The following is a 12,183-nucleotide window of genomic DNA, read 5'->3' as shown; positions in this document are numbered from 1 at the left end:
TGCATTTTTATTATTGCTGAAAGCAAACAAAAGCTTATTTAAAATGGTACCTAACTTAGCAGATCTGTAAGGAAAAACTTCACCTGTAATTTCTTAAATTCTTTTGAAAGTAGATAAAGGTACTGTTCAGATTTAACCTAGCAAGTAACACTTGCTATCAGAATTTTTCATGCCTAATATGATCTGAATAGAAGGAAACATTGTCTTGTTCCATTTGTATGTTTAGTTTTGTTTCTTACTGGTATGTCTTCCCATTGCTGGCTCTTTACAAGTTCATAAGAAGGTTCTGTTAAATCAAATTTTGGAACAGGGAAACCAGGAATGGCGTTGTGCAGATGGAAGCCGAATGTCACCAGCCAGCTGTTAACATCTGAAAGAGAATTATTAAAAGAAAAAAGAGAGAGAAAAATATTAGAATTGTTCTTTATTTTTCAATCATACCATTTTTACATGGAATAGTTTTTGGCATAGTTGATTTTCTTCTGTAACATTAAAAATTTTCAATGGTCTTTGTTTTGATATTTATGGATTTAGATTTGTGCTACAGCTGGAATAACAAGCCTATACAGGAAACTTGCAGTTCTAAACTTACAAGGAAGTATCTGTTCTATATAAGAGCTGCACTAGGCTCAGGTGAAAGGCATTGCAGGCTTCAGTGATTCTGAAGGTCTCAACGACTTCCAGAAAAATTACAGGAGCGCAATTTAAGGGAGATTTCCTGCTAATATAGCCTAAACTAACTGGGATTTCTTGATCAGGCTAAAGATACTTTATGTTGCACCTTCATCATCAATACCTTAAAAAAAAAGTACTGCAGGGCACATCTTGTCCTTTTGGTATATATGTGTTATTGTAATGTCTTCAAATTACCCCTGAAACAGCACCTATGTGGTCAATTACCTTTTAAATGATTTGGCAGAGATTTTATGTTGATTCAAGAGAAATCTCTCCCTCTTCAAGATGAAGTTGGACTGAAGAAATTAAAAGCTAATGAAATGTATTACAATTGCATCAGTAAGCAGACAGGATACTAAATTAGCATTAGATAACATTATTTATGATACATTTGATGTTCTGTTAAAAATAAACAAATTAGGTGATGCTAGCAATTAATTAACAATTGTTTGGCAAGAATGAGTGCTTTGCCTTGTTCCTGTCTTTCTACCCTATCTTTCATGAATACTAAGCTCAGAGGTTGGCAAAGTGCTCCTTACCAAGTCTAGTAATTTTTATTTAAGAAAACTAAATAGGGGGAATGAGGAAGCAAATGTTCCAAATGTTAAAAGAATAAAAAATATTTATCTTAAAATAATTTCTAACATTTTCAAAGAAGTGATAATGCCTCATGAGGCTCTACATCTAAAACTGTCAGTCAGCCAAATTACTAATTGTAATAATAATGTTATATAAGCAATGTGTGTCTATATATTTCACACATCAAAGATGTTAAGGAAAGAACCCAAACTGTATTTTGAGGACTATTCCTGAACTAAGTGCGTAATTTTCAATGCCACAAAGAATCTGATTGCAACTGCATCCCCTACAGAATGTGCTGCTAAAAGAGGACAGATTCTAAGGTCTGTTATTATCCTTACTCCCAGGCAACCTGTTAGCAACCCATTTAATAGCTGCTGCTTGTTGAATTAATGCAAACCCACTTGATTCCCAGGATGCTCTTCTGAGTAGTAGTCTCACAGCTCCTAAGTGAGTGAGGCTGAGCCCTTCCTGTAGTCTGGTGATGTCTGTGTAAAATATTTTAGATTATTTATGTCTATTCAAATATAAAAAATCAATGTCTCTGAGCCATACATTTTTCATAACATTCTGGTGATGTGCAATCAGATTTTTGGTTTATAGAGTAATGGAAAACACTACACATCACTAACTCTAGAACCACAAAAAAAGCATACAGGTTCCCTAGGAATTTAGGTATAGAAGAAGTGGCACCTTAGCATCTTTTTGTTGCTGCACAAGAAGTTCACACTCCTTTTTCTATATTATCCTACTCCTTCTTCCCTGCACCTGGTTGTGTACTCATTACTTTGTGCTGGCCCTGGAGCTTACTGGCAACTTATATTAGCAGTCTTGCAAAAGCCTACCCTGGAAAATATCAACCAACTTTGAGTGAATATTTTCTGTGATGTTAATGAGTTAAAATGGTCACAGCAGGACCCTGCCCATCCTTGCTACCTTACAATCTCACTCCTCCTAAATTGCAAGTGTATAGGTCCAGCATCCCCAGCTGCCATCAAGTCACCTTCTCTTACCTGTGATATAATCCTTTACATCATGTATTTTACTGGCTGGGTTATTATTTCTAAACATATACAAATTAAAAGGAGCTGGATCCTTCCCAATTCTCTTCCAGATTTCAATATCAGGTGTTGTCCACCGGCCTGCCAGGATGTCGTAATCTCTTTCTCCAAAGTGGACTAGCTTGGTCAGTGGGTCGTATAAGCCTCCATGGAATCCAATCACAAGCTGGAAGTCGAGGTTGGAGTCAAAATAGATCTCTCCATAAGCTGTGTATTGAATTTGTTTAAGCATGAGACCATTGCTACTGAAAACTGCCAGTGGTGTCCCCGTATTGTCTGATGCAATGTAAAATTCGTCTCCACTGCTAATTTCCATGGCAAAAAGGTGTCCTTGCAGATCATAGTAAAGAGATGTGATTTCAGAACTTGAGTGGTTATATACGTGAGTTATCCTGGTTGGGTAAGTAAGGTCTGCATAAAAAAACTGGAGATGCTGTCCAAGGCTAGTTTTACTGGAAACTCTTCGTCCAAGTCCATCATAGCGGTAAATCACTGTCCACCCACTGCCTTTGCTATAAACTCGAGTAAGAAGGCCCTTTGAACTGTATTCAAAGATTTCAGTACCCCTCTGACGCAGAAATCCATCTTCGTCTAATCGGTACTGAACATCCCCCAGTCGAGTTATTCTGTCTCTCAGGTCATAGCGAAGTGGAGTCAAACGGGCACTGCTGCTGGGGTTGAGCAAGTGGAGGTTGCCGTTCAGGTCATAGTTGTATCGCCACATTATTTTTTCATTCAGATAAACTGTCTGGAGCTGACCATCTACATCATATTCATAAGCATATTTTGTGGTGTTGGCAAATGGCCCAATCTTGATTTCTCTTTTCGTCACTCGTCCCATGTTATCATATTGAATCGTAATCCAATACATTAATGACCGAAATATTTCATACTGAATTTCCTTGATGCGGCCATGTGCGTCAAAGTGTTTTGTGTACGTCATTACAGCTGTTGAAATGATCTGGTTAATATCGTAATATATAACTCCAAATTTTCCAAACTGTTCAACTTTGCCAGAGATATCATCAAACTGGTAGAGATCAATAGGCAATGGGGTTTCATTGATGACACCTTGCATGCTAGTCACTCTGAAGCTATTGTCATAGCTGTAGTCAAATCGGGCATTTACCATTCCGTCTTCGCTAAAGCGGAAAATCTGTCTGTCAATCAATGGGCCAATTTGTCTGTATCTAATGGTGCAGATAAAACCATCGCTTTGGAGGTTTACTGTTTTCAGGACTCCTGCTGTCTCATCATAAGTAAAACTAACTCTTGTACTATCATATAAAATTTCTGAGAGCTTGGTCTGCCGTCTGTACTTGAATAATACTCTTCGGCTTGTCCCCAGGAAAGCAGTTTGCAGGAGCTGCCCTTCTTCGTTGTAGTCCATTATAACAGAAGCATTACTTTCTGGGGGGTTGTATATATTCCGGTAATAGCCAATGGAGCGGATAGTCTGCATGGTATGACGAGCAACACTGGGCATGGTGATAGCAGAAAGCCGATCCAGCAAATCATATTCAAAGATATACTGCCGTTGGCTATGAAGCAGAAGAACCATTGACTGAAAATTAAGAACAGATTTTTACTATGTGACAAATGCTGCAGTACCTCCCCTCCTGCCACATACGATACTATTTGTTCACAAAAACATGACATTCCCACTTGAGAAAATTATCTCCTCTTTAACTGAGTTATCCTTGACCTTACATGTTGTTAACATCTCCCTACCTAATTTACTTGTGTGCTTAATTGTAAGGGGTTCTGTAATTAGTAGTTCCACATTCATAATTTGCTACTTGTTATGACTGTATCACTCTTTTATCAAGCACTCACAGCTAAACAGCAGATTGTCAATGGATTCAGATAAGTCATGTTTAATATTGGAAGAAGCAATACTGTCTTAGAGCCATTAACTCACAAGGAGAACAACATATGGGAGATACAATTTCTTCCCTACAATTAAAGATGATTTTGAAGAATTTGAATAGCCTGAGATCTCTGAATACTGTGTTCTTGTTCTGTAAGCTTTTGAGACATAGACAAAATAATTGTTTGATTATTCATATCAAAAGGAGCTACATGGAATTATTCTGACATTTTTCTGATGTATGACTATTATGTATCATAGGTCTTGATTAAATTATGTCTGCAGTAACTAGTAAACAGTGTTTGCTGAGCAACAGCTTCAACAGAAATACATTTAAACCCTAGAAAGAAATGGATTTTCCTTCCACATAGCAGACATGAGATCTCACAAGGACGATTTTCATAGATACTTGTAGGACGAGAGCTATCATTGAGCAATTGTTAGATATAATGAAGATTCCTTATCTTCTGCCTATTGCTTATTTGGATGCTACAATGTATAGCAAGCACAAATTGATAGCTGTAACTACTTAGAATTCTTTTTGGTAGTGAAAAAAACCCCCAACCCCACAACAGCAAAGCATTTGCAAACAAATTATTTTCAACTGAATTGAATTGCAGATAGTCCCTGTACCTTATTTTAAGTGTTAAGATAAAAGGTAAATACAGATGCTTCTTGTTAGTCAGTGGCCTAAATAATTTAAAAACACATCAATTCCTAGTGATTAGCTACAGCATGATTACATATCTGTGGAATGAAACATTCCCCTTGGAATCACATGTTGATACTTAGAATAATTGAAATGTGCTGCTATTACCTATTTTTGCTTTGTATGCAACAGTGGATGCTGCACAATTTCAGTAAATTCAAAGCGTTTTTTAAAACCTGAATGTCCTTTACCTTTTCCAAGTATGTGTAACTCCAGGTTTTCCCATCAGCAAACACTCTGGATACTATCCTCCCCTGTCCATCATACTCTATTTTCTCACTAGTCGTCCCTCGCTGTATGCTGCCTATTTGCCCTGTGGATGAATAGGTGACATTGACAGCCATCAGCTTGCTGCTTGGTAGCCACAGCGTGGGGTGCCCTGATGTGTCGTAGGCAATCCTCAGCAGAAATTTACGGTGGTCATCGTAGATCTTTTCTGTCTTTGTGGTTCGATCAAAGTCAACTGAAAGGAGGTTTCTGCCATTAACCTTTGTAAAGTAAACAAAATGACACAATAAATCATGCTGTTTAAACCCTAGCCACCTGTAATTTCCACAAAGCTAGCTATTCTTTAAATACCATTTACAGTGATTGATTTGCTGTATGCGTAAATTATTTTAGCAACTTCTTGATATAAATGTAAGGCACTATATTAGTATCTACTTTGAAAGGTCTGATTATATGAAGAGATGGCTCAGAATTTGTTGCAATTTGTTTTTTCTTGATGCTTAGTTAACTGTTAAAAAATACTGAAAGATGTGCACTGAAAACTTCTGTAATAAATGGGGCCATTTCAATGAACAAACTACATCTTTTGTAGGCAGTCTAAAGTATATCTAGCAAATTATTGTCAAAATATATTCCCAGCAACTGCTTTTCCAGTTCATAACAGTCATGCTAAAAAGAATTGAATCCCAGTCCTTCACAGTAAGTATTTTTCAAAATGGCAAATACAAAACTAAGATCTTCAAAAGCATGTTGGATTTTCAAATAGTTAAGCAGTTCTCAGGACATAGACTTTCCTCTTCTGGATCAAATGGAAGTTTAACTCAGTGTAGTGTCCACTGCTGCAACATATTTATGAGGCTGAAATCCTTAGCAGAGAATTATGTCTTTCTCCTAGTTAACTGACCAGCTTATAGCCATAAATGACTGGAAAACTACTGAATCACTAAAAAAGCTAAAAATGCTTTGAAGTTTATAACTATTTTGATTGGAAATTAAAGCCTTAACCTAGATACATTTATGCTGAAAACCTTATTATTGGTATTTATACTACAGTGGTGGATAGTGATTTCTGTGAAATACTTTTACATTGAAATCTCTCCCTGCCTCCCTACCTTTTAGTGTTCTAAATATGCCAACTTTTCAGTTTCATTGAATCAGCTCTCATTTTTTAATTTATGTCTGGTTTTCTTTTCTTAGATCAGTATCTTTGCACTTCTCCATTCCCCTCAACACTGACCTGTGTTTTAGTGTTCTGCAACAGGCCTTGAGGATTTCTTTGTTCATCTGTAAACCATTTCTGTTTCTGCTGTATCATTTTAAAGTTATTCCAAGTGGGGTGAAACACTGATAACTCAGATTTTTCAGCAATGTATTTTGCTAACATAAAGGAAGTAGGGGAGAAATGGACATAGAGCTACATGTATTAAGAATATTGTTAAAACCCATTTGTAAGTACTTGATACATCCATTACAAAGAGATGAAAAAAGATCACTAAATAACATTTAGAAAAGAACAAGAGAATAGATATCCTGACTAATGAAATGACTGGAGGATTTTTGCATTTTTCAGGCCTTCATATTCAAAAATCCATAAACCATGGATGTTGGTACTCATGCCCGGGGGCCAATAAGCTTCTAAAAGATCAATATAAATTACATTCTTTGTTATTGGTTGTCCTAGTTCAGCAGGTGGGACCAGTTGTCACTGTGTGGGGGTGATCAAAGCTGTGTATTCTACCCCCTTTATTCATTTCCCAAGAACACTGTACCATTTGCAGCAGCTGCCCAGGGAGTCATTATCACCTTCACACCCAGCCTGGGGGGACGTGGCTGCTAATGGGCCATCAACAGTTCAGAAATACCCCATGGCTCCAGAGTTAATCACCCATTGTGTAAGTCCCCACCCTGGGGGAGGGACTGGGTGCTCCCTGAGGGTACATAAGTGGTGGGTAAGACCTCAGGAATCACTTGTCAGATCTAGAGTAGCAGCAGGACCTTGACAGGAGGAGACCACCACTCTTGACTAGACTATGACTGCCACTCTCGACCACACTACAGCCATCACCTGCACCAACAGGTTGTTTCACTTCCTTTTGCTTTGGACTTGGGGGAACCACACAGGTATCAGTACAAGGGCTAACAAATCCCTTTGGGTTTGTGCCCTAGGACCCTGGGTTATACTGCTGGGCTTTGTGAGTTGAAAGCAATTTCCCTTTGTGTCAGTGTATTTATGGTAATATCTTTCATCAAATTGTAACTCTGACTTACAATCTCTCTTGTGGTGGGTCCATTTCTCCTGCCGGTTTACCTTTAAACCAGCACATTGGTATAAGAGGTATTAATGTGCTGGTGATAGGTTACAGGCAAATATGAGGAAAATTCTTATAAATGCTCAGTTTTACTCTGTCTATTTATGTACATTACCTTTCTCATTTTTAATTTGAAAGCACTGGCATGAGAGGAATCTGCACTATCAGTTTAGGGGAAAAAAAAATCATATTTTCATTGAAGCCTCCTAGTAAAGAACATAAAGTCTAGCAGATGCAGAATAGTTACTTTACCTATTTAATGTGCCATCAAGTATTATTTAAATATAATCTAAAAAATTAATGTTACTAAACTGATTCTAGAAGTAAGTTAAACTTAAAATATGAAATATTCCCATTCAACTCCTTTTTGTAATTTTTTTTTACTTCTTTAATTTCAGGTAGTTTTTGTTTAATTTTTCCAACATTTAATATTAGATCATTTATTTAAATTCATCCTTAAATTTTCTTTTTCTCCAGATTTTATTTCTCAGTCTCTCCCACACATGCTTGCACTCATCTTTGCATCTCACTGACTGTTTTGCTTCTCTGATCTTTTCCTTCCCTTTCTCTCCATCTCCCTTTCCTTATTTTACATTTCATTATTATTTTTATTACTTTTCTTGTCTATCTCTTGGGCTTAGACACTGTCATTAAAATAGGCACTTCTGATTTGTAAACTAGCAAGGAAAGAAGGATGGTTTATGGTTAAGACAGACTTCAGGCAATTGTGGTTAATTTCTTGGCTAAGCACATCCTTCCGGTGGAAATTGCAACAAAGTACTTAATCCCGCTGTCTCACCGCCTGAGCTGCTAAGTGGGATAATAACATCCCTTGCTTTTCCCTTCCCATTTGTCTCCTCTGTATAAGGGCAGGATATGAGGGGAAAGAAAGGAAATGCCTTGTGCTCCAGCCAGTTTTATGCTTTCAGATATTGCTGACAGAGCTCTTGGATTCAAACACGTGAGCTTTTGGTGAAATTTTGGCTGTGCTTGCATAATCTCATAATACAGTCAGCAATTAGAATAGAGATGAGTTTTGGTGATACAGCTGCTTTCACTGGGCAGTATGGGCTGGAGTAACATATCTCAGCTAAAGCACTGCCTTCAACTGAAGTGCTTCTTAACAACAGCTCTGCTACCAAAGTGCTTTTACAGAAAAGTTGAATGTGTCTGAGACAACCTTGCTCCAAATACATTTTGAAACCTCTGGGTTTCATTATATTAAAAATTGCACTTGAGAAAATTTTCAGTGAGGAAACACTTAATGACACAAAACTGAGTCTTCTGACAGTCCCTACCCACTGTCCTGCTACATTTCAGTAATTTAGTTCTCCATCTAGCCTGCTCTGCTTTAGCTCCTGTTTTTCTTTCTAGTGAAAAGCATGAAATCTGTCTGTGATTCCTCAATCAGGAGTAGGAATATATTGCTGTGCCTTGCAGAGAGATTCAAGACGTAATGTGAAAGCGCATGTCAGGTCTCAAGAGGAGACAGAGCAAACTCTTGTGAGCTCCCTTTTCTGTGTTACTTGTCTACTTTGGGTGCATCCCTTGAGACAGAGTTCTTACAAGTTGTTTTGTTTGAGACCTTTAAGGGACCCTCAGTACAATGGCTCTGAAAAGGCTTTCATGCAGAGGACTGTCAGGACCTTTGCCTAAGACCAGCCTACAAACCAAACACACAGGTCCAGGGACAAAACCAGCTTATCAAACAATAATAAAACCAGTCTGAACAAAGGCAAGATTGACAGAAGATTGTTAAGGGAGAATGATGTAATTCCTAATTAATTTCTTTAGAAAGACTACTAGTAGTGGGTGGAACAAGATAGAAGATCAAGGGAGTACTTGAGAGTGTACTTTGTAATGTTAAATACTTCATATATATAACACAGTGGAAGTGTCATAGATATGAGCACATTTACTGGCAATATATTTTGTCACTGCTTTTTTCTACATTTGTCTTCTTTGCAGCAAAAATCCAGGGATTGCACTAATTTATGGTAGGATAATTTAAAACCAAATTCAAAATCAGTTCAGTCAATTCAGTACCAGAAACAAAAAACAACAGTTTAAATTCCACAGAAAAGAGCAATTAATAAGTAAAAACAGCAAACAAATGAAGTAGTAAAAACAAGTACTTCCACATCTACAGTCAGCTTGTCTATGGTAAATATTCTGTGGTTGTTGGATGGCAGTACCTACAGGCACGTATTTACATTTCCTCATTCCTTAATGGGAATGCAGTAGACCCCACACATGCTTGTGTGCTTACCCTAAGCTTTCGGCCAAACACATTGACTTTTCCCTGGGCTTGCTCTTTCCGGAATCGCCACTCCACCAGGTTCTGCCCGTTCTCTCCTGGGAGGGTCATGTTTCTCTTTGCCATGGTTGGGTTGGCAGTGCCAGCCAACACATGTGGCTCTGTCTGGTAGTGTGAGTCCAGGCCGCTGGCGTACAGGATTCTCAGGGAACCATCATAACCAATCTGGTAGCTATTTCTTAACTGATCTGAAAGACCAAAAAGAGAATTACAAGTTACCTGCATGGGTTAAGACTCTGCCTTTCTTCTGTACACTTTATGCAGTATGTTCATGTAACATCTTGACCTCACGTAACTGACCCAATGGTAATAAACAGCCAGAGTGAGATTGTTAAGAATATCAGTATCTCACACAGAAGCACAAATGCCTTTAGGACCTTCATCAAAGTCACTTAACACTTAAAAAAATCCCATCCTGACAGTATATTCTTCAGACTGGCACAGAACTTTGTCTGCTGTTTCATTAGGCATTTTTGGCCTAATCCTAAGCATATATGACTACTCACTTTTGCAAGGTTGTGGTTGCTGGGACATCACATGCTATTTTAAAGCTAAAAATCTCACTTTATGCTATTTCTGTGCCTATTTCTCTTTCAGTTCATCTCTTCTATCTAAGATTAATTTTTAATAGAAAGTAGGTATTCTGACTACTTCCCATAGCTGTTTACAAGAGCTATTTGGTTAGAAAACTTACTTAATTCTACTTTTGTTGCAGCTACTTCTTCCCCTGAACAATTCTTTCTATATATATGTAAAACTCTGTATGTATCACTCCTTCCTCCAAACTCTATCCTAAAGTTTCACTTCTATTTGGAGCTGCTAGTACCATAAGAAAACCATTTTCAGGTAAGTATCTGCCGAGAAATCTTTTGTTTACAGTACCTTGAACCATGGTATAGAAACAATCTATTGATGACAAATTGGAAGTGATGCTGACATCTTCCTCTCTGCTGGATGACTCAATGTCCACTGTAATGGCCCTTTCCATCTCCCCATGAAGGTTAGTGACGACTCCAGTTGGGAACGTAACGTTTGTTAGACGGCCCTCGCTATCATAGCTAAAAAAAACCAACAAAAACCCAGAAAAAAAAGTCTAGAAATGATACATAGCAGGAACAAATTGTTTTCACTTACAAGTAAAATGAACAAAAATACCAGCTACTCGTATTGTTATGGCACTTTTGCTTTTTTTTTTTTTTTGTGCATGGGACAGGCACAGCAAAGACTTCAAACATGCTTTGAAGTAGTCAAAAGACTGCTTAACATACAGCAGCCTCAATGGTGATAGCAAGAGCAAACAGATGGATCTTCAGCTCTGCATATTATTCTTTGAAGCGTGACCAAATCCTGCTGCACATCTAATTCACCATTTCAAAGGCAGCATATTTATTGGTGCTAAATTCTGTAGCATTCTGTACTCACTCCCTATTACTGAACTAGATTTTGCTGTTATTGTAGAAGTCCTCCAAATTTTTTGTAAAAAGGGTATCTTAATAAGAGTGTTCCTTGGGTCTTTCCTATTCAATGACTATGCAGACCACCTGTCCTCCTGTTCCTGAGTGCTTAACATCCCTTGTATTACTAAGACACAGAATCTGGAGTGACATGTAGTCTACTTAAGCTGCTTGCAGCTGGAAAGCAGAACATCTAGCATCTATAAATTGTTAACTGCCTGTGGATCATGGTTTGAGAAGTGTGATACAAACCATGTGGGAGATTTTTTTTTCTGGCCCTACTGTAATCTACTTAAACCAACAGCCATCTATTCTATCCGTTTAGTATGAATAGGTAGATGGAATTTCTGTAATGTAAGTAGATCTATGACATCTAAACCTGTCTTTTCTTATGCTGTGTTAGGTGTACTCCATTGGTATGTGATTGGAGACCATGCTCACTTCCAAATATGCATTGTGGTCACAGTATAGAGAGAGGGAAAGCATTATGTGAGCTTCTGATCACAAAACTTGTCCTTAAGATTAGCTCTTCCAGTACTACAGTTTTGATTTGTCAGCCTAGGAGTTCAGCTGAAGCTCCCTGTTTAGAAGTACAGCCTGCCTGTAGCTGCAATGGAGAGAAACAAATATCAAAAAGATGATTCCATCCCCACATGTGACCTGTTTGCTCTCGGGAGTTTTCCATCCCTCTCCTGTGACCATGTAGTGGGAAGCTGAAGGGAGTCTTAGTCTCTTAAAGTAACTAGAACGTGACCCTGCAGGTCCTCACAGTGTGCTAGACATTTCATGCTGACAATTATCATCAAAATTGCTCCTTCTGGGAAAGAAAAGCAAAACAAAAAAAGCCCCCCCAAAGCCTCAAGCATATCACTGAGGCTACAGAAACTCTTTTTCTTAAATTGAGAGAATTAATCCCCCACAGTTTTAACTCACACCACACTAACTTTCTCTGAACAGCATAAGTACTGCATAGCATTGCTG

General features: G+C 38.0%; 1 protein-coding gene across 1 annotated transcript in view; it reads right to left on the bottom strand.

Moving 5' to 3' along the window:
- Positions 1-12,183, bottom strand: part of TENM3 (teneurin transmembrane protein 3) — a 608,874-nt gene that overhangs the window by 6,617 nt on the left and 590,074 nt on the right. The window contains exons 27-31 of the mRNA XM_071556284.1: positions 10,631-10,806; positions 9,701-9,936; positions 5,086-5,382; positions 2,268-3,879; positions 240-370 (exon numbers count right to left, since the gene is read on the bottom strand). Coding sequence (XP_071412385.1) covers positions 240-370; positions 2,268-3,879; positions 5,086-5,382; positions 9,701-9,936; positions 10,631-10,806 — 2,452 coding nt within the window. The remainder of the gene's footprint in view (positions 1-239; positions 371-2,267; positions 3,880-5,085; positions 5,383-9,700; positions 9,937-10,630; positions 10,807-12,183) is intronic.

The sequence above is a fragment of the Pithys albifrons genome, chromosome 5, assembly GCF_047495875.1.
Source record: "Pithys albifrons albifrons isolate INPA30051 chromosome 5, PitAlb_v1, whole genome shotgun sequence".
NCBI lineage: Eukaryota > Metazoa > Chordata > Aves > Passeriformes > Thamnophilidae > Pithys > Pithys albifrons.
Note: the sequence above shows the minus strand (reverse complement) of the source record. Positions and strands in the feature narration are given on the sequence as shown.